The 23664-nt window shown below is 48.7% G+C and overlaps 1 protein-coding gene across 1 annotated transcript in view; it reads left to right on the forward strand.

The window, feature by feature from the left end:
* Positions 1 to 17275, forward strand: part of LOC139051758 (uncharacterized) — a 34610-nt gene extending 17335 nt beyond the window's left edge. The window contains exon 3 of the mRNA XM_070528760.1: positions 16804 to 17275. Coding sequence (XP_070384861.1) covers positions 16804 to 17155 — 352 coding nt within the window. The 3' untranslated portion in view covers positions 17156 to 17275. The remainder of the gene's footprint in view (positions 1 to 16803) is intronic.
* The last annotated feature ends 6389 nt before the right edge of the window (positions 17276 to 23664 follow it).

Consider the following 23664-nt stretch of genomic DNA (forward strand, 5'->3'; position numbering starts at 1 on the left):
GTTTTGTAAGGAGGACAATGCACCGCGTCCCCAACGGTATGGCGCCGAGATGGCTAGACGCAGTCGGCGGAGCAAGTATTGTTAGTGTGTACGCCGACACCGTCATGGTCTGTTCGAGGGAGGGGAGCTCCGGGAAGATGTGTTGCGCTGCCATCTCACGCAGCTTAAAATTTGTCAGTTAAGGGGCAGACGCGGCGGCCAATGTCTGTGGAGTCGACTCTGGCATAAAGAGGCGCCTGCTCGGGGCAGCACCGTGTCTGGGAGAACCCTCTCACCTTGGTATGGTCAGTGCAACCTGTACGGAAGTGAATGCGTAAACCCTCCCCCTCAAAGGCGGGTCGGCTGCGATGACATTGGACGCTCTGTTTTCCCTCTCCTAGAGATCTAGGGAGTACAGAGTGTTTATAAGCAGCCGTTGTCGGCTCTTCAGTGGGCATTCCTCTTTCACTCATATTTGACTGATGAATTGTAACGATCTCGTGTAGATACTGTAAATAAATCCCATATTCCTCGTTCTCGATGTGAACAAGTCTCTCCCTTCAACAACGTCCTCAGCGTGGATAAGTTGGACGACGGCATGGGCCAGCTACCATCTATTTCATGCCCGACTCCAACCATTACAGGGCCGATCCTGAAGATAGTGCAATGCCGGGCCGACCCGCGGCGGGGGTGAAGCAGGCGTAAAGCACTCCTCATACGTGGGTCGATTTAGAAGATATTGCAATGCCGGACCGGCGCGCGGCGAAGGTGCAGTTCGCCATTAAGGGGCTCACATACACAGCTTCGCTGGTCATCCTTCTTCACAGAGTGGAAAGGCACTCAGTTTTTTTTTTGTTTTCGTTAATATGGATGCTAATTGGGGCGCGTCATAATTTAATACTCTATAATCATCTATATAACTGCCGGAAATAATTGAAACCGATGACGTAATGCATGATTTGTCAAGTAACTGAACTATTGCGTTATAGAGTTATAGGCAAAGCTGCCGCGCGACTGGCCGCACGAGGCACTTTGCGTGTATGAGCGGGCTCCTTTCACACTCGGAAAAATACTTTTATGTAGCACGTATTGAGCAGCAGAAAGCTGTATCGGGAGTTTTTCAAGTTGCTCTACAAGTTTATCATCGACACTTTTCATCTAACTATAATATTTGAGAACTTAGTAAACACTTAAGACTAATTATCAAATTAGGCAGAATGAAAAAATAATTTGACTATCTCCAAGCCAGGACAAACAACATTACCTTGGTTCTGTTCAGCTACGTAGCATTTTCATGTTTTTAATGCTTGGCTCAAGTTACGAGGGGCACACTGTATAAGAACACGGACGATGCCAAGGCAGATAGAAAACGACAGTTTTTCTATCGAACCAACTTTCTAAACCAACTAGTCGATGCTTTCACTTTAATAGGTCGCAGCAGGGTCTGCGTGGGGCCGAACTCTGTTAAAGCGCGAAGCTGTGGCAGGCGCCTGGCGTGGTGTCAGCCGCACGCGCTGCGTAATGTAAACTGCGGTGACCATCCTCCCGGGCACGGGTCGGATTTCACTGCCTGCAGAAAAAGTCGCAGTTTCGCCCGAAAGGCGGAGCATCGATTGCGATAGCAAATTAGTAGACAGTTATACGAAGTAAAGATCGTAGTTTTATCGGCCGTATAAATTTGGAAACATTCGCTTACTAACTGAATTAAGCATGGAGTCAGCGCGCCCAGGCAAGCATATCGCATTCGATGACCGCGGACACTCGCTGTCAACACGCTGGCGTGAGCAAGTGGGACAGCAGCAGCGAACAAAGTGGCCTTCGTGCTGTCTATCGTTTCAACGCAAACAGTGGCGAGAAAACAGCGCGCACACACGTGTGAGCTGTGTGCACATCGATTTCAAGACACGGAGAGCGCGAACGCGCGCCGCAACGCAAAGTATGCAGTTGCTGGCGGGGTTGAAGCCGACCCCCTCCTCTCCTGCGCTGCCTCCCCCACTAGTTGGTTCCCCTTGCGCCCGGTCGCGAAATACGTAGTTGCTGCCAGAACCAAACGCCGCCAGCCCTGCCTCCTATCCCAACATGGCCTTCCGCGCGACGGCGCGTTTGCCCTACGTTTTCTTGCTTCGCGCGCACCAGATTGAGCCGCGATCGCCGGCACTCCTCACCACGGCGACGCCGATGGCGACGGCAAAAATGCGTCCGGAGTGTCCACAAGATTGCTTTCGCAACAGTAAAGGCTTTTCATTCCCAGCAAGCCTTGTGGATAGTCGCTTCTTTCTGCGCTTCTCGCGCCCACGACATGGTGCCAGAAGTGGGATTATATCTGCCGTCTTTAAAAAAGGCTTTGGTCTTGTCGCCCTTAACGGTCTCCAACAACCGCCATGGCGGACTCAGCTGTGTCAGCAATACAAGCGCGATGGGCTTCTCTTTAGAACCTCCTCGGTCATTCACGTTTCATCAGGCCTCCGTGTGGCCTGCATCTTCTAGTTGCACAACTACGCACCGGGGCTCGTCCAACAAGATCACGAGTTGCAGGTCCGAACTCTGCTCTACGTTGTGGGTCGCCAAGTGAGACAGATTTCCAGAACGTTTTCGCTCGCTACGGAAGACGCCAGGAACTTCAACGTCGTCAAGGGAAAGTTCCAAACGCACTTATATAGTTGAAGTGAAGAACGTCGTCTATGAATTAGCGTGCTTGAATTGGTGGGAACACGATCTGAGACCCTTCTACCAGCACGTCGTCGTCCTGTACAAGATGGTGAACCGGTGCGACTACGGTGACTTGCGGAATCGCCCCATCCGAGACCACTTCATGCATGGGCGGCCCGACAAGCACTCTGAAGCGCTGCAATCGTATGCTAACCTCACCCTCCATGGTCATGGCGCTCGCTTAAAAAAGAAGTCCGTGCACAAGCAACAACAGCTCATTCATGCCTGCGAGGGACCGTCCTCTGTCAAGCCCTAAAACACCCGACTCGACGCCATCTCTCGCCAGAATCGCCGCCAAGGCAAGAACCTCCCACGAACGCGGAACAACGCCACGAAATCTACCAATGAACAATGCAGTTACTGGGATAGAGCGCCTCACGCTCTCTCTTTGTGCCCAGCAAAGGCCGAGAAGTGCTCAAAGTTCAACACAGTGCGAGATTACGCTCATCTATGCAGAAAATATCCGTCAGAGGACGTCTCTGCACTGGAGCAAGGAACATCAGCACTGTTTCTCGATGCTGTAAACCACCCAGCCGAGGCTGAGCGCGACACAAGCATTCTCGATGCCGAAGTAAACGGCTGTGCACTGACCGCGAAGGTCGACTCTAGTGTTTAAGTCTGCATCATCCCAGCTACCAGGATTCCTGGGTATATCCAGCCAACGAAAGAAACCCTCCTGGTACCAAGCGGCATGACACTTCGGATCGTCGGAATATTTGACGTGACGACGACGTGAAGTCGCACAAGTCGGACCAAGTCGCCTAAGTTGTGCATCATGCAGCTGAGACATCCGCTTCACGCATTAACTGCAATCGAAGGCTTGGGACTCATGTTTTGTTGTGTGCCACAGACTGCGTAGAACAATATCACCAACTGTTCAACGGACTGGGACTGCTGCCAGCCTGTACACCATTCCGCTCAAGCCCACGGCTAGGCCATATTCCATGACCATGGCAAGGCGCATTCCTTTGCTCCTGCGGAGAGCAGTCGAACAGTAGATAACCGGCACACAAGAGCAAGGACTCATTCACCCTGAGGCCCTATGTACTAGTGTGCTGAAATTGTTCTGGTAGTCAAACCCTCTGTAGGTGTCCGAATCTGTGTCCCGCCTCAACTCTTCGGTCTTCAGGAAAAAGTTTCCCTTCCTGTCAGTACAACAGACGCTCACTTTGTTAGGTCACTTTGTTACATTAATGATATTGTAAACATTAACAAAAATGCAAAGTTAATTTTATATGCAGACGATACGAATGTATTCTTCTCAGGTGCTCATGTAAGAGAGGTATTTCATCGAGATAACGAATGGCTAACGATCGGGATTTGTGGCTTCAATCTAATAGACTTTAATTAAACATCAGTAAAACAAAATATTTACTCTTCCGACCGCGAGCAAACCACCCGACTGTAAAGTTAGATTTAAAATTTTAGAACGTTACCATCGAACAATCTGTATCAGTTGATTTTGGGGGGTGACATTTCAAGAAAACCTCTCATGGACGCCTCACGTTGACAAGCTCCGAAGTGGGCTAGGGCGAGCTGTTGGCCCTGCAGCCGCTGCCCAGCTCCTAGGATTATATGTGGCGACTTCAACGCGCATCATACTCTCTGGGGCGACAAGGCGACTGATGCACGTGGAAAGCAAATTGTTAGTGCTTTAAACACCGAGGGACTCTGCGTGGCAAATGACAAACAGCCAACGTTTTTTCGACCACCGGCCTCTTACAGTGTCATTGACTTGACGTTACACTCAACGGACATCCTCGCATTGTCAACAACTAGTAAAGATAGAATGGGCAGTGATCATTTTCCTGTCTTCGTTAACATTGCTGGATATAGAACCAACGGCCGAAGATCCTGTCCTGTGACGCATTGGGATACGTACAGGGACGGCCTAAGCGAATCATCTGGAAACCTGTTCGCAGACATGCTACGTAGCAAGAGATTGGCTACCGCTGAGCTGAAGCTACCCGACCACTTCCCCGCTCCGGATCTAAAGCTCAAAAATCTATGCGCTGCCCGTAGAAGAGCGGAACGGTGGCTGATGAGGACAAAAGGCAACCCATCAATGAAGACTATATATAACAGGATTACCGCAGTAATTCGACGTTATACAAAGAAACTAAGAAGAGATCAATGGGCATCATTTTGTGCAAGCCTATCGGTCTTCAAGCCAGTTCCACGGATATGGAGGGTCGTTAATAACCTTGCTGGAAACTTTCGACCAAACAAGCCATTTGAAGCCCTAGCATTGAAGTTAGGCAAGACACTCGCTTGTCTTGCGAATGCCTTCGCTGAAATATAATCTTCCCGAAGGTCAGCTGGCACAACCAACCCGCCACCGCCGCTATCGTGGTCTATAATGGATGCTCCTTTCACACTCAGAGAGCTGGAACTAGCTATGAGCAGCCTCCGACATTGCTGTGCGGTGGGACCTGACGTCATCAGTAATCAGATGCTGACTAACCTACCGGTTGAGAGACGGCATGATTTGCTGGCATTTTTTAGCCAAGTCTGGGCCAGTGGGGCTATCCCACATTTATGGAAGGTAGCATGGGTGGTACCGGTTCTGAAGCCTGGAAAGAATCCTGCAGCTCTGGACTCATACAGACCGGTATCACTGACCTCGTGTGCAGCGGAGCTAATGGAGAAGAAGGCGTGCACAAGACTCACTTGGTATGTCGAGCAGGGTCGAAAACTACCATCGCGCATGACTGGGTTTCGGCAGCGTCTAAGCGCTCAAGACAATGTGCTGGACCTGCTAAGCCACATAGAACATTACAGTGCGGATGGCCTGTCGACACTTGCTGTTTTCATGGATGTTTCTAAGGCTTACGACTACGTGTCTCAAAGAGCCATCATCAGCCAGTTGCAAGTTATAGGCGTCACGGGTCATCTCTTGCACTTCATACATACGTTCCTCAATGATCGTCGCATCAGAGTTCGTCTTGGCGACACTTTGAGCGATGAAATACGTATATTTCGCGGTGTGCCACAGGGGAGTGTTTTATCTCCCTTGTTATTTAACACTGCCGTGAGTAGCCTCCCAAGTATACTAAACCATCGAACACCAGTGAAGATATCTATATATGCCAATGATATCTGCATTTGGGTCTCCGGCTACCAGCATCGCCGCCTCGCACGAATAGCCCAGGGAGCAGTAAAAGCCATTCAGGGCCACTTGGCAACGATTGGATTATTACTATCAGCAGAAAAATCATCATTCGTACTATTTCCTGGAGTGAAAAGAAAATCTACACGTTTGACGCTTAATTTGGACAGATACCAGATTCGACAAGTCACCAACGTTCGATTTTTGGGCGTTACCTTAGACCACAGGCTACTCTGGCGCCGCGGTGTTGAGCACGTTGTGGCGTCATCGTCACCCAGGCTACATGTGCTCAAGCGAGTCGCTTGCATACGCTGGGGCAACCACCTTACGTCGATGCTACGGCTGCATACAGCGTTGGTTACCAGTCGAATCCTGTATCAACTACCTCTGATGTCACCCTCAGACAGCCTATATGAGCGCTTAGAAGCCATCCACAGAAAAGGTATCCGACTTTGCCTTGGAGTCCCTCAGCCAGCGTCAAACAAGAAAGTGCTCTACGAAGCTGAGTCACGCCCTCTGCGACTTCAGGCTTCCCAGGCTCTGATGATCCAGCTCCTACGATTGAGTGAGTCTACGCCCGGCAGAGCGCTCTTACGACGTATAGGTAACAGGCTGCGCTCACATTTTTATGCAGCATTGAACACGCTTCGCGTATTAGGATTGCGCTGCTCGAGACAGAGGGAAAAGATAGAACCACCCTGGACATTCGAGGACTTCACATGCAACTTAGGTGTACCACGATTGCAATCAAAGAGCTGCATTCCATCTGCAGAAGCCAAGTCATTAGTCCTGAAACACCTGAACACGATTTACCCGAGTCACCTACAAGTATACACAGATGGCTCTGTCAAGGCAGACGAAGACCGCTGTGCAGCTGCATTCTATATACCCTCTCTAAGATATACGTGGTCTGGCCGTCTGGACTGTATAGCCTCGTCGACAGTTGTGGAAGGCGCAGCTATAGCTTCTGCTCCGCGCAAATTAAAGACTTGGCCTCCGCAGAATGTGGTTGTCCTTACGGACTCAAAGGCCGCATTACAACAAATATACCGTGGTTTTCCATCCCTCAAGTTCCCACGCAAATCACTAGCCATCGTGAAAGAGCTCAACAACAAAGGCTTCACAGTAAAGTTTCAGTGGATTCTTTCCCACATTGGTATCTCAGGAAACGAAAAAGCTGATGCGCTTGCATACGCAGCGCTCTATCATCCTCCCAAAATCAAGACCCCAAAGAGTAATCAAGTGCAAAAATCTGACATTCGAAATCTCTTTGCGTCGCTTTGGGTTCCACCGCATATGCCCTGCGTAACCAAGAGATTGCACCGAGAGGAAGCCTCACTTCTATATCGAATAAGAACAGGATCTGCTAATACACCGGCCTGGTTATTTAAAACGGGGTGAATCAATTCTCCGAACTGTTCGGCATGCAACGAGACAGGAGACATTGAGCACTTTTTGTGGTCCTGCCAGCAATTCCAAGATGAAAGAGACACTCTCCTGAAAAATCTGCAAAACAAGGACCTTCCGCATGCGCGCCTGCAACGCCTTATATTTTCCGAGGGATCAGTTATAGCACGCAAAGAAACTTCCCGTCTCCTCATCGAATTCTTAAAAGAGACTGGTTTGATGGACATATGGTGAAACCCTTCAGCGGTATTGTGCGAGACGCTCGGGCGGAGCAATTGCCGGCCTTGTTCGCCAGGCTAAACCCGCCTGTTGCTACAATTCACCACCACCACCACCACCACCACCACCGAGCTGTTGGAATCTTAAATAAAGTAAGATATTATATCCCGTATGTAGTGAAAAGGCAGATATACTACGCGCTATTTCATTCCCGGTTATGTTACTGTTACTTAGTATGGTCAACAACGACTAAGACCAACCTAGACGGTCTTTTTTCCTTACAAAAGCGAGCGGTGCGTGCAACGGGAAATTTAGAACTTTCTGAAGACACTGCACCTTTTTAAATATCAAATAAAATACTGCCTATTCATAAATTGTATAAATATAAACTAGCCCTAGAAATATTGCATCAGCACCAAACAACACCTTTCCAAACCAAATATCAAGTGAAACCTGGTCCGTACTGCCTACGAAATAATTTAATACCCAGGCCACATCCTCGTACAAAATATAGCGATCAAAAACTAAGTTTTATTATACCAGTCCTTCTAAACGAATATCCGGAAATAGCTGAAGCACTCGTTACAGCTACCTCAATGTACATTATCAGAAAAATGCTCAGAAATTTTTTTCTTAACATAGAATAAAAAAATGGCTGTGGCTTAGGTAAGGTTAAGCCCAGGATGCGAAGCATACTAGCCTTTATTTTAGTTGTTGAACCACTGTTTAGCCTGGTGAACTGCTGTTGCTTGGCTATATTTGGTTCGGCTAGACGAAGAAACAACTCATGCATTACTGCTTCGCCTTCAAGAGTGGAACGCGACAGCGTTCCCGTCGACCCGCCAAGGGGTGTAAGACAATGGGCTACAGGGCAGCGACTACGCGCCCCGCATTGGACGCGGTGAGCGTCGAGCAAAGCAGCGTTCGGCGCGGCAACGAAATGTGCGCCTGAGCAAGAGACGCACGCCTCAGAAACAGCTCGTTTCTAAGGCAACACCGCATTCACTAGAGGCGCTTTTGTACCGCTTTGAAGCATCGTACTCGTGGCTCAGTGGTAGCGTCTCCGTCCCACACTCCGGAGACCCTGGTTCGATTCCCACCCAGCCCGTCTTGCAAGAGTTGAGCCAAAGCCACTTCTCCTCTGTCGTGACGTCACGGTGTCACGTGGTTTCATGGCGACACCGCCGCGCCTGAGGAGCTGGGTTGAGCTCTCGTAATATGCTTCGCATAAAATTGTGCCGGACTGATCCCAGTTGGTTTCCGCTTACTCTGTGTTTCGACTTTTCATTGTGAAAGTCCGATATATTTTCAGTACCCGGACGACTGTTGCTTCGAACTACCTGTACAATGTATCGGATTGTATCTGTATTTATGTTATTGATCTAAAAAAAAGGAAAGAACACGTATTGATGTTTAAGTTCTACCGTGTTTCAAATTTCGGCTATTGTATTCAATACTTTTTGTTATTAATTTATGTGCTTGTGTGACCGCAGCTGCCAAGGGTGGCGAGGCCCAGTCAGGCACGTTCAGTGCCTTTTGTCGCGTCCCCCAAGGCATTTCTGTAAGGAATGTCTTGAATAAAGAAGGAAAGAAAGAAAGAAAGATGAAGAAAAGGCTTTTTTTTTTCCAAGACTAGACGCAACTTCCTCCCTCCCAATCGCCAATCGGGCGCTTTTGTTTCACAACACTCCCCTTCGGCCATAACGCCACCACCGGAATGCTTACAGAAACACACGTCCGAATACCTGAGCGCACTAACAGGAGTTGTCAACTTCATTGACGACGTTCTCGCCTTTGGCCGCGATCAAACCGAGCACGAGAGAAATCGTGACACGATGCTCGAGCCTCGTTGGGAATCACCTTCAACCGTTCCAAATGCGCTTTCGGTGTGAAGGCGCTGACTTTCCTGGATTTCATCATCAGTGGTTAAGTCATGCGTTCCGATCATAAAAAAGTCGAGGCGGTCAAGTGCCTTCCGCCGCCTACCTATGTCGCCGGAGTCCGCCGGATCGTAGGGTCCAGAGTCCGCTGGATCCTGGGGCAAGGTTGCTGCCCTATTGTCCAGAGACGACAGCCTCTCTGCGTGGTCTTGTCAAGAAAACGTCGGAGTGGACATTGGGCTCCACTCAAGAACAAGCCTTCCGAAGCCTCAAGGACTTCACCTGTTTGAACCAGTGCTTTGCAAAATACCAACCGGGCTATCTGGCGACGCTTTCAGCAACCGCATCAGCCCACGGCTTCGGCGCGGTATGGCCGCAGGTTCAGCCAGATGAGAACGTCCACCTAATTGCGTTCGCCTCAAGATTCCTAACGCCAGCCTAAACACCCTACGCTCAAGTCGAAAAGGAAGCACTGGAAGCACTGGCTCTCTCCTGAGGAGCCGAATGGTTCGAAGAATATCTACTTGGTCTGACGGCAACTTTTCAAAGTGATCACGAACATTTGCTCTCCCTACTGGGAAAAAAGTCTATCGATCTGCCGCAACCACGAATACAACGCTTCTGCGTGTGCTTCATGCATTTCAGCTACGTCATGCAGATACGTCCCAGGGAAAGGCATCACCACTGCTGACGCTCTCTTGAGGGCACCAAACGCAGGCAGTTCGACACCAAGAGTCCTCACTTGTCAAGAAATGAACGCCCACCCGCCGTGGTTGCTCAGTGGCTATGGTGTTGGGCTGCTGAGCACGAGGTCGCGGGATCGAATCCCGGCCACGGCGGCCGCATATCGATGGGGGCGAAATGCGAAAACACCCGTGTGCTTAGATTTAGGTGCACGTTAAAGAACCCCAGGTGGTCAAAATTTCCGGAGTCCTCCACTACGGTGTGCCTCATAATCAGAAAGTGGTTTTGGCACGTAAATCCCCAAATATTATTATTAATATTAAATGAACGCCTATGTACAGGGAGCACTCACGGGCCTGCAAACTTCCGTCTTCGATGCAGTGAAGAAAGACCAAAAGGAAGACGAGGTCTGCCAACGTAAACGGATGGTCGGGAGAACATAGCGCACTCTCTCTATTTGAGCAGCACCAAACAAGTCTGCCAGAAAACGACGGCTACCTACTGTACGGAACGCGCTTAGTTGTTTTTCAATCCTTGAGGAGCGAAATTTTCAGTCGCCTACATGAAGGGCACCAGGACATCGAACGTTTCAGGACAAGGGCGAAGCAGTCTCTGCGGTTGGCAGGTACCTCATCCGAACTTCAGCAAATGGTTTTCAACTGCGAAGCATGCGCAAAAAAACGACAACAAAGAGTCAAAGCGCTTCTACCGACGGCTCCTTCAGAGCATTCATGGCATATGGTGTTTGTGGACTTGTTCAGACTTCGGGGAAACAGCTATCTTCTTTGTGTAAAATACCGCTCACGGTACCCGGAGATAGCGCATCTGGCTTCCACTTCCGCAGACGCCTTTATTAACGTCATCAAGATTATCTGCGCTCGTCACGGCGTCCCTGTGACAGTGGTGTCGGGCAACGGCCAGAAATTCTCAATCTTGGCATTCACAAAGTTTCCCGAGGCATACCACTTCACCCACACAACAAGCAGCACTCTCCGCCCACAGGTCAACGGGGAAGCGGAACGCGCCGTCGAAAGGCGGAAACATCTTTTGGAAATAGCACAAGACCCTTACATCGCTCTATTGGCCTGCAGGGATACGCCTTCGCTGACAGGCTTCAGCCCGACTAAATTTCTATTTGGACGCCAGCTCCACTCGCTAGTTTCAGCATTCCAAGCTCTCCTTGTACCGGAAAACGTCGACAACGCGAAAGCGACAAAAAATTCCGGCAGAAACTATTCTTGATGATTATTTATGTCAATGCAAATCATTTCCGAAAGTCAATGAGGCAACTTTACATGCATTTTTGAGCAGCTTCTTATTTTGTGTTATTTTAATTTATGCGGCCCTGCCACCAAGCCCCGAGTCCCCTCCACGTCCTTCCACCTTCTTCTTCAACTACAGTGGTGGCGGTTGTCGTCGTTGTTTACGTCGGAGGAGGTAGTACTACGCTGCGGAACAGCCAGCACGCCATCTCCTCCTCGAAGACCTGAGCGTTGATGATTTGGACGACAGTTTCAAACTGACCACCGTGCATGAAACATTTCACTCGCATGAACAAGTTCCGGGGCGACACCAAGCAATCGGTGATAGCATTAGGGCGGCAGGCACGGGGGTCCCTCGGGGTGCCATAATCACGGGACCGTGCCCTTTTAGAAAACCCCTGCACATGGCGGACAGCCCAAACGAACTCACGTCCTCCCGGAGAAACGCCCGCTCTAGGAGCGCAACATGCATGAGCCACGGCACGCTGACGACGTCCGATGTGAATCAGGGGTGATCGCAGTGCACACATTGAACCAAATTCGTTATTCCAAGGGTAGACAGGCTACGTGTACTAGGCCTTCACATACAACGCAACGGGAAGGCCACACGTACCCTACACATACTCCGCCAACAAATCACTTAAGTAACGCACATGATAAAGCGCATTACAAACCGCAGACAAGGACTCCATGAAAAAGATGTAGTCCGAATCGTGCAAGCCCTTATAATTAGCAGATCAAGCTACCACCTCCCTTATCATAACCTGATTCAGACCGAGATGCACCAGATGGACGCCCTCCTCCGTACAGCACTAAATGCAGCGCTGGGACTACCCCAACATGCGTCCACGTAGCTCCTACTACGACTCGGGGTGCACAACGCCATCCGCGAACTAGTCGAAAGTCATCTTAACTGCAACGTCTCCAACGAAGAATGCAAGGGTGCCTCATTTTATCGCGGCTAGGATACCAGACACCAAGAAAACAACAAAAGGAAGACCGCACACATCTTGCACTTAGCATTCGCAACAAAATTCACGTGGCCCCGTTCCCCCGGAATATGCACCCTGACCGTCATAAAGGCCGAAGGAAGGAAAGAGCACAAGCCCTGGCACTACTCTTTCACGATGACACATCAAACACACCAGTCCTATACACAGAGGTGGCCCGCTACCCACAGAAACATGCCCTATGTCTAGTCGTACTAGATAATACAGACATTCTGAGGGCTTCGGCCACGTTCAGCAATGTGTACACCGGCACGGCGGAAGAGGCTGCTATTTCCCTAGCCATCGCACACGCTTCAAACATACCGGTACCGAATGGAACCGTCACAATGGTCACTGATTCATAGACTGCCTGCAGGACTTTGACCCGCCGTGGTTGCTCAGTGGCTATGGTGTTAGGCTCCTGAGCACGAGGTCGAGGGATTGAATCCCGGCCACGGCGGCCGCATTTCGATGGGGGCGAAATGCGAAAACACCCGTGTACTTAGATAAAGGTGCACGTTAAAGAACCCCAGGTGGTCGAAATTTCCGGAGTCCTCCACTACGGCGTGCCTCATAATCAGAAAGTGGTTTTGGCACGTAAAACCCGAAAATTAATTAATTAATTATTAATGCAGGACTTTGGCACAAGGGAGTGTGACACCCTACACACACCGCGTCCTTACATCATTACACCCCACAACGTTACACAGGGTGCGTATCGTCCGGAAACCTGGACGCGCCTCTCTCCATAGTAATGAACGCGCTAATGCGGTAGCCCGAGAGCTCGCTAACCGGGCGCTATTGGAAGAGCTGTCCAACCCAGACGGCGCACAGACAGAACCACTGAACTACATTGAAACTCTGCGACATTACAGAGATAGCAGGATACACTTCGCCCCACCAAATAATTCTCTTAACCTAGAAGACACCGTCGCGTGGCGACAGCTTCCAACATTCATTTTCTCTACCTCTTTTATCTTCACCTCTTACACCCCACACAATATCCCTCATACTGACCCTACTGTGGAGCAAAGCCCACAGTATATCATTGCACCTTAGAATGTCCATACCCTCCGGGTTACTCCCCTATTCCTTCACCTTTACCTTCCTCCTGGGAGACTACGTTGACCAGCTTAGACCCGCAAGAGCAGCGACGGCTGATCCGGCGGGCACGTGGAGGGGCGCAAGCCAATGGGCTCTGAACTAAGGGCTCCACCCTACCAGATAGTTACCCCCATCTCATTACATATAAAAGTTTTTGTTCTCTCTCTCTCTCGTCTTCGACGAAGTGTTTTATTGCGATAGTAATTATATGGACACTCCAGGCGCATTTCTACCGTCGTGGTCGTCGCCGCCGTGATGTTCCATATAAAGTCCAAGCGCGATAACATCGTTGTTGCATCTGCAAGTGGAGGCGTACGCGCAACATAGTGCACCTAGTGCAACCCAACCACGTCTGTTTGTGGTGCGCGCACCCGTACTGGCGAGTGCACTAAGAGGCGCCGAGCCAGTAGCGGAGAACGAACAGACGCATGGGGGCGCGCGAGCACCGCCGACAAACTTTACGACCTGGAGCCGCTTCACGTTTCGCCTTGGCTCTGATTAGGCAAGGAAATACCTCGCATTTCGAAACTGCGAAGCGAAAGAACGCCAGAGGATAGACTTAAGCTTAGACGTAAGCTGGTCACCGTGAGGCCAGGGAGCTACCAACTGCCTCGCCGCAAACCCGCGTCTTGGTAAAATACCTCAAATGCGAGGGGAAATAAAGCAATGCACCGAGCAGACACGGCCCCTTTCTGGTGTGTCCGAACAGAGCTGGGAAATGTGCGCCGCAACAGAAAGATGCTTGCTGACCTCAGAAAAGAAAGAGCGGCCGTGTCCCTCCCCATCACTCTTCGACACTGACGACGAAGGTTTCGAGCTGCCGACAGCCGCAGAATCACTAGCTGAGAATTTCCAGCCAGGCGAGCCACTGTGCAGCGACAAGTAATTCACTTCCCGAGCCTGGCAGCGACGCTCCAGTCGAGACAACGGGGATTCGGGCTGCCGCCATTCGTTCTGGCCGCCTTTGTGCCTGACCACTACGGGCTGTGGGGTCCTAACCTGAGCGGGAGATATGCCACGGCACCTCGCGTAGTGTCACGCGCCAGTGCGTTGTGATGTAAGCTGCGGAGACTGTCCTCCCGAGCGCAGAGGATTTCACTGCCATGGAAGGCACGGCCACTCGTCCGGAGAGTAAAGACTTTTCGTTCCCAGCTAGCCGTGTGGAGAGTTGCTCTCTTTGCGCGCCCAAGAGGAGCCTGCGTTTAGAGAGCCAAGGTTCTATAAAAGAACCCGGTTCTATAATCGTTGCGCGAAACAGCATTAGAAGCCGAGTCAGCAGAACAACATTTCATGCAGCGTCGGCGGCGAGTTAGAAACAATCAGCGCCGCACATGGCCATACAGAACCCTGTTTGGTCTTGTCCACCCTCCTCTTTCCTTCCTTCATTTCCAGCTTCCATTCCTGAAATTTTGTTTTAAAACCTCCTCGGACATACCCCATTCCGTAGAACTGCTGATACTCCTGCAGGATGCTTCCGCATCGAATGCGGCACGGAAAGAACGGCGCGCATCAAACAGCTGGCACTCACGACTATATTGCTTTTATTTCAACGCAGCAAACCGCCTTCTTCGCAAAATCACACGCACAATCTCCTGTGGGAGTTATGTAAATGATATGTAAGCGTTTGCTACTAATCACCTGTTGTTTCGTCGTCGTAAGCTGCTGTGTCAGGTATAATTGTGAGAAACACGTGGAAAGAACCGTGGAACAGAGAAGCGTGGTTGCAACACCGAAATGTTAACTCAGATCAGCATGAGACGACGACGAAGAGGCGAGTAGTAGCAATGTTCACTCATGTTATGTGATGGTCAGTGAGATTTAAACTCTGAATACAAACTTTTTTTAGACTCCTTTTCTTTCAGCAAAATTGAACTTGAATTGTTTTTACTTTATGGTCATCGCAGCATTTTCAGTTTCATGAAATATTGCAGGCTCTACAATCTCTATCTTTCGGTTATAGCTTGCCTAGTATAACATTTTGACATATTTTACAGTTTACCTACCCGATTCTTCGCCAATCCCCCAGAGCGGGTACGTGTCAGTAGGGGACAAGGATCTACATATATGATGGTGCATTTGTAAGATCCGGCTGCATCGTGGAAGATGCGTGCTGTAGTATGTGCAGTAATCTGACAGTGTCACGTTTGGTAGATGTCGTGCTTAGATGGGGTCGATCACGCTGCCTCCTCTCGATGCGGACCATCGTTAACGGCGACCCGCCCTACGCCGGCTGCGGCTGCCTTCGGCGCGGCCGCGCGGGCCCTGCATCCCGAAAGCGATGTGCGGCTGAGTGCGCCGAGTGCTGCCAACTTCGTGAGCGCTGTGTTCTCACCGCTCCGCTGAAGCGAGAGGCAGCACGGAGGTCAACTCGTTCGCTGCTATTTCGAAACCGATCGTCTTACGTGACGGACGGACGGACTGCTTTTGTCGTTGTGTAGGCACATAAATGCTTGCAAAGTTAAAAACGCTATCCTGAGTGAGTACTCGCGAAAAAAACGTCGTCGTCGTCGTCCACTACGGTGTTGCCTTCTGTGGCCACGAGAAGAACACGGACAACCGACCTCAGAGTCCGCGTCGCGCACGTAACTTCGCACAAATCCCGAAGAGCGTGGTTAATAATATAACCGAAAATCAGTTATTATCGCGTCCCGCTCCCGAATGCACATTTCTGCAGGTGCTGCCTGCGCAGCGCCTTAATACAAGCGCAACATGCGCGCCGTCTCTTACAGACTAAAAAAACAGGTACCTACCTCTCCTTTATACACAATTACTGCATCAGTACCATGGCTTCCTCGCAAAGCGCAAGTGCGACAAGTTTGCATAAAAAAGTTAACGGATGGGATTGTAATTCTTGTATTATTCGACACCATCAGGCAAATGTTTACCGTTCAGGATCTCAACTTGACAAAGTTAGTTGATAAAACGGCGACAAAAAGACTTTTTGCTTTCTTCATTTTGGCGGCTCACAAGCTGAGAAAGCGCTGGAAACACTCCCGTAGACTACCACCGAAATGTACGACTCCATTTTAATTAGCAGCGCGGACACCAACTTGTTTTGTTTATCGAAATCACGCTTCCCTGTCTTCGTGTCGTTGTTCGTCTGTCTTGTTCAGACTCGCAACATAAGACATCCTGGCGCAGCACGATAATTAAAAGTTCAATTCTCGGCTTTTAACGTGCCAAAACCAAGATATGATCATCAGGCATGCCGTAGCGGGGCATTCCTGATTAATTTTGACCACCTGGTGTTAGCGTACACCCAATCTGCGGTGCATCGGCAGCAGGAGAAACGACAAAACAAACGCGTAAAAGCAAAAAAGAATAACAGCAATGTTAGAGGTAACGAAGTCTTCACCTTCCCGTCAACTAGTAGCTTGTTAAGATTGTTAGAGAGACACTTTAACGCCTAACGTAAACTCAAAAGTATCCTCAACGTCTCTTCGCTACATCCTCCTTTACAGGCAGGACGTCGTGGCCACATTCTGGTACTTCGACGGACGTGCGTGTACGACATGGGACTACCCGCGCGGCAACTGCCCGCAGAGCCGTCGTGGCGTCTACGAGACCTTCCGCGAATGCTCCAGGCAGTGCGAAGGGAAAAAGGGGGACGTGCAGGCGGACTCGGAACGCTGCGGAGTTCCAGAGGCCGGCGCATGCAGCCTGAAACACTTGAAGTACCCCTTCTTCGCCGACATGCAGGCCGAAGGTAGTGCGCGGTGCGGGAACGTGTCCCGCGCGTCTCTGTTGCGGTGCCTGGTGGGATCCAATCAGTTCCACTCGCTCGAGGCTTGTCAACGCACGTGCTTGCACTGAGCCGCGTCCACCCACCCTGATTAGAGCTCATTGGGCGAAGCAGGTGTGAGCGCTCCAATAAAGCAGCGACAAAGCGGCACAGACGGGTCGAATCCTTTCCGATGCCATGCCGTTCGGTTCGCACGCGATGCGGCGCATCGTTCTGTTAGGGCCGCTCGCGCAGAAGTCCGTTTTCACGCGCGCCCATGTGCCGTTTCTGTTGGACCAAAAGGCAGCGATGTGATCTGGGCGCAAAGCAATCTCCTATTTTCAGTACGTATTATAGCCACATAAGTAGGCTTGATCTAGGCGACCAATAGCACAAGGAATGCTTGTCGTATATTTGAAGAGCTCATAGGCGCACGATCAGTTAGTTACTTCTCCGTTGGCCATCATCCAATTTTCGAGCGATTCGCACATGCCCTTTTTACGCCATCCGCTTTTACACTACCCACATTCATGTACTGCAGTGCAGAAAAGAGAACGTCATGAGAGACGCGATCGGTCGCTGCTGCCAGGTCCAACTGAATCATTGCTACGTGATCCCCAAGTACATCACAACACTCCTAAAGAGTTTGCGCAGCATGTACGTTTGTTGCACTGGCGCGGCCTTTAATGGCGCAACTTTGGTGTCGCTCTGCAAGAGTTGTGGCTACACTTTGGAGTCTTTTAGCCCATGGACCAGCACAGCACCGCGCGGGGGCGCGGCAGCGTCAATCGCGGACGCCACCCACAGCAAAGATTTTTAAACTATCCGGTGCCTAGTGCGCAGTCCTGCTCCGTTTCGCTACACTGCGCTAACACGATTTAAACTTCACGAAGACATGTGATTCGTTTCGAAAGACACGTACACTCTCTAATCGAAATCCAACGCGAAAGATTATTTTAAGACACGTACACTCTCTAATCGAAATTCAGCGCGAAAGATTATTTTCATCGTTCAAACGACGCGAAAGCAAAGCTCCATCCTGTTCCGTCACGCCGACGGCGAGGAACAAGTCACTCAAAAAAGAAAAAAAAGCGTCTCTGTATTTATTTATTTATTTGGCTTGCATTACTTCAGTAGTTGTTAAATGTCTGAATGCCTTAGAAGTGTTCCTGTACAGTAATTTTCTACCTAAACGATGCTTACTATGAAGTTATTTTTGGAAAATGTTTTTTCAGCTATGAACCAACTGAAAATCCTTCTCACTCTGTATACGGCGTTATGTTTTTACCGTACTATGAGTCGACAGAAAATTAACAGCTCATTCACATAATTTTTATGTGCTATTCTCTTCCTGCATGTGACAAATAGCCATAAACCTGTTCAGGCGCTTGAGGTGCACAGCGCTGTAATTAATTAATTATTGATGAAAAGAATTAATTTGAGAAGGGATGGCTCTGTGAGCTAAATATGGTATGGGGGTTAAATAGCGGGGTTTTACGTCCGGGAGCTGCAATGTGGACTATGAGGGACGCCTCATGGTGGAGGGCTCCGGATTGATTTTGACCACGGTACTTAACTGCGGGCTCAAAGCACAGCGCACGAGAGTTTTTTGGATTTCCTGTATATAGGAATGTGGCCGCGGCGGCCACGAATTGAACTGACGAGCTCGTGCTAAACAGCGCAACGCCAAAGGCCCAGGGCCACCTAGAGGATTGAGTATACAGGGTGTCCCAGCTAGTTTTCATCAACATCATCTGATCAGCCTGGCTACACCCACTTCAGGGCGGCAAAGGCCTCTCCCATACTTCAACTACCCGGTCATGTGCTAATTGTGGCCCTACTGTCCCTGCAAACTTCCTAATCTCATCCACCCACCTAACTTTCTGCCGCCCACTGCGATGGCCAGTCCGTAATCCTTAATGAGCATCGGTTATCTTCCCTCCTCATTACATGCCCTGTCCATGCCCATTTCTTTTCCTTGATTTAAACTAAAATGTCATTAACTCGCGTTTGTTCCCTCACCCAATCTGATCTCTTTTTATCCCCTTATCGTTACACCCATCATTCTCCTTTCCATAGCTCGTTGCGTCGTCCTCAATTTAAGTAGAACCCTTTTCGTAAGCCTCCAAGTTTCTGCCCCGTAGGTGAGTACTGGTAAGACAGCTCTTACACTCTTTTCTCATGAGGGATAATGGCAACCTGCTGTTCATGATCTGAGAATACCTGGCAAACGCACCCTAGGCCATTCTTGTTCTTCTGATTATTTAAGTCGCATGATCCGGATCTGCGGTCACTATCGGCCCTAAGTAGATGTATTCCCTTACCACTCGCTACCTATCGTAAACTGCTGTTCTCTTCCGATACTGCTAAACATTACTTTAGTTTTCTGCAGATTACTTTTTAGACCCGCCCTTCTGCTTTGTTTGTCCAGGTCAGTGAGCATGCACTGCAATTTGTTCCCTGAGTTACTAAGCAAGGCAATTTCATCAGCGAATCGCAAGTTATCAAGGTATTCTCCATTAACTCTTATCCCAAGTTCTTCCCAATCCAGGTCTCTGAATACCTCCTGTAAACACGCTGTGAATAGCATTGGAGAGATCGTATCTCCCTGCCTGACGCCTTTCTTTATTGGAATTTTGTTGCTTTCTTTATGGAGGACAACGGTGGCTGTGGAGCAGCTATAGATATCTTTCAGTATTTTTACATATGGCTCGTCTACGCCCTGATTCCGTAATGCCTCCATGACTGTTGAGGCTTAGACTGAATCAAACGCTTTCTGGTAATCAATGAAAGCTATATATAAGGGTTGGTTATATTCCGCACATTTCTCTATCACCTGATTGATAGTGTGAATATGGTCTATTGTTGAGTAGCCTTTACGAAATCCTGCGTGGTGCTTTGGTTGACAGAAGCCTAAGGTCTCCCTGATTCTATTTGCGATTACCTTAGTAAATACTTTGTAGGCAACCGACAGTAAGCTGATCGGTTATCGGCGTTTTTATTGCAGTCATGGCGCCTCTTGAGGTATTGCTAACTTTCACGCACAAACTAGCCAATTTCGAAGGGGCTGAAAAGACGACGTCAGAGCTTGCACGCATTCCAGTTATCTTCATGTTATGGCTAGCTTGGTGCAAGTACGGAATCACCACTACCTTTCTGCTTCTGCTCTGCTGCGCGGCGGAATCCGGGTGATCACGTTTTCTCGTGCATGGAAGGTATGGTGTACCGTTTTCCTTTAGACTGCGGGAAAGAATACATTGGTCAGACAGGAACGCGCCCCAATGGTTGCTTACGGGAACATTCGAACAATGTTAATGGTCTGCCAAAGAGTAGTCATCTAGCCGCGCACTGCTCGCGTTGTGGCTGTAAACCCTTGTTTGACAAACCAAAAGTGATATCCAGAAACCCAGATCAAGTCACAAGGGAGATCATCGAGGTATTCGAAATGATTAGAAATGACAACTCTGTAAGTTGCCCATTTGTGGTCGCTGTCAGAAAAAGAAATCATGTTCATATCTAGCGGCCTATGGTGGATGATTTTGCCGAAAAGAAATCAATGTTGCGACATTGCCCTGTTGTACGATGGTATATATGTCGTAACCATGTGCAATAAAATTCAGTTGTTATTAGCTCAATGTCTTCCTTCCTTTCCGTTGTGGTCTTGCTTTTCTTGCCCTTAGCCTAAAGTTATGCACTACCGACTAGCCCACCAGTCTGTTCTCCATAGCGTATTTGTGCACCGGAAATAATTGCAGAGAGAAGAATAAAAAGTTAGTCGAATTCCTAAATGCTGACTTTAAGGGTTTCGAGAATGATGTCAAAATTGCCCTCTTTGGTGACATGAATGCCCGCATACAGGATCTAGATGTCTATATGGACAACAACGGGAAGTCCATGCCAGATCTTTGTGAGCAATATAACCTCGTTATATTGCCTAATTGTGATCGGCAGACAACGTGAGAAGTGGGAAACCGGCAATCGACCATGATGTATTTGTGGCAATTCCCTATGCTGCTATACCCTTCCTCGTCAATGACAATTTCTCGGTCATAAGTTCCTTCTGTCAACAGACAACATCTCTGTTGACAGAAGGAACTTATGACAGAGAAATGGTCATTGACGAGGAAGGGTATAGCAGCATAGGGAATTAAAATGCATCATCTTGAAAATGGAATGTGTAGTTGGGAAAGAGAGCAAGGAGCGATGGCCGGTCCCAATTTGCACGTTGAACAAATAAAGAATATAGTCACAAGACTCGAGGCAGAACTTGGGAAATGGCCAAGCAAAGAGTTAGAATATAATGAGATTCCAAGTGTAATTACGACAGATACGGAAAGAGAAACAACATGTTCGTTGGAAAGGAAAAAGGAAACCCAAAAGCTGGTGGAACCGGGCGATACGGGAAGCGATCGATGAACGACAGTAATCATCCCAAGAGCACTGGCAGGCAAAAAAAGCGCAGTTGCTGCAGGATGGAGCATCCAAAAAATGGGAAACGGTACCGAAAAAAAAAAGGTCTTATGTTCAAATACTGGTGCAAGCAAATATAAAAGCTGAAAGTGAACGTTGGTTGTCAAAAATACGTGCGAAAAAGAAGGCCGCACCTAGAATATATTGGGACCATATAATCGTATTAGGTAGAAATCTGGAACAATACAACGTATCCTAGACGAAGATGGAAACAAACAGGAAGGGGATTAGGCATTAACTTATATCCGCAAAATAACAGCCGAATCTTTCCAAGGCAATGACGAGGTTGTATTTGAAGAAAAAAAGAGCATGAAAGAGAACCAGATTGAAAAGGAGATGGTGTTGACAAATTTCCACTGGAAGAAAGCCGAAGAGAAAATTCCTAAGCGCACAACCACAGAGCTAGACGAGGTTCCCGTTAAGCCGATTAATGAACTAAGACCCCAAAGTAAAGAAGTTCTGTTGAAAGCAGTAGAAAAACAACCTTAAAAGATAGCCGAATGCCAGACAGTTGGCGGCAAAGTAGAATGAATTTAATTTATAGAGGTAAGGGGGGAAACGTAGACTTCACTCGTATAGACCGTTGACCATTACGTCAATAATATACAGGTTAGCAATACACGCGAATAAATTGAAGTTAATTCTGCCCTCCCTGGGTCAAACCTAGAGAAATGTCTGTCTGAGCTGCCTGAGAAACAGCAGCAGCAAGTACAAACATGCTTTGAAGCATCGAAAAGGAAAGGTACACAGGGAATGAAGTACAGTGGTGAGTGGCTTCTGGACTGCATTATAATGAGGATGAAAAGTCCAAAGTTATATGAGCATATTCGAAAGCACAAAATAATGGTTCTGCCCAGCAAGAACTGTTTGAACAAATATGTGAGAAACTATAAAAGCAAATTTGGGTTCAATGAAAATGCCCTTGCTGCTATCACAGAAAACATCAAAACTGCGGACAAGTTTCAGAGGCACTCAGGACTCTTGATTGATGCGATGAAGCTTTCAGAGAGCCTTCAAATGACAAGCATTAGATTTATTGAAGGCTTCGTTGATTTGGACAAATACACTTCTCTGGACCAAAGCACACAAACATGGTATCACGGTCTGGTAGTGTTGTACCAGCCATTTTCAGGCAACTTTCAGCAGATCCTGGGAGTCTTTGGGTCCCATAGAAACGTTGAAGCAGATGTGCTTGCAAAGATCATAGTTGACGCGACACTAGCTGCTGAGAAGTCTGGCTTTCTTTTGGATTTTGTGACCACAGATGGCGCATTCTGGAATAACAGTATGTGGCGACAGTTCGGCATCAAAGGAACTTCAAAGTCAATTGTCTGCAAAGTAAAGCACCCTGCAGATCACAGCAGAAGCCTGTTCTTCTTATCAGACTTTCCGCATCTCGTGAAGTGCGGCTGCAACAGCGTTGTGTCAACGGGTCTCCAGGTGCCTCAAGGAAGGGTCAGGAATGATGTTGTGAAAGAGACGTGGAAGTGTGACAATAGGGATATTGTGCGACTCAAAGCAATGCCTTGTGTAACTAGAGTTGCCATCGAACCGAATGGGTTTGAAAAAATGAAAGGAAACTATGCTTTCAGGTTTTCAGTGATGGGATAATCAGAGGCTTGTATTCATATAGGGAAGACATCGACAGAATATGTGGCACCGGCTCCAACAAAGCAACTACATGCTTTATCAGAAGAATGGCTAAGCTGATCGCAGCCATGATTTCTCGCTATAGCCGTGATGCTATGCACCCAAGCTCACCAGTCTTGGCTGAAGTAAAAGATTTTATTGCATATTTAGATGACTGGGAGGAAGAAGTTGGAAGGCTAGGTTTCCTGAGCCAGGGTACTGCAGAAGCGCTTCGTGTTACTCTGGCAAGCACCATGTCCATTCTCGAATATCTAACAGTAAAACTTGGCTTTAAAGTACTTGGTAACTTCACGACTAAGCCAGGATCCTCTGGAGAATGTGTTGGGAATGTTGAGGCAAATGTCTGGAATCAATGATGATCCGACGCCGACACAGTTTCTACTTTCAGCAAACTGTCTCACGTTCTGCAGTTTGGTAAATGCACCTGCAAATGGAAATGTGTTGCCATCAATGCTGAAGAGCCTCATACATGGGACATGCA

Source organism: Dermacentor albipictus, unplaced genomic scaffold (genome assembly GCF_038994185.2).
Source record: "Dermacentor albipictus isolate Rhodes 1998 colony unplaced genomic scaffold, USDA_Dalb.pri_finalv2 scaffold_14, whole genome shotgun sequence".
NCBI classification, from domain to species: Eukaryota; Metazoa; Arthropoda; class Arachnida; order Ixodida; family Ixodidae; genus Dermacentor; species Dermacentor albipictus.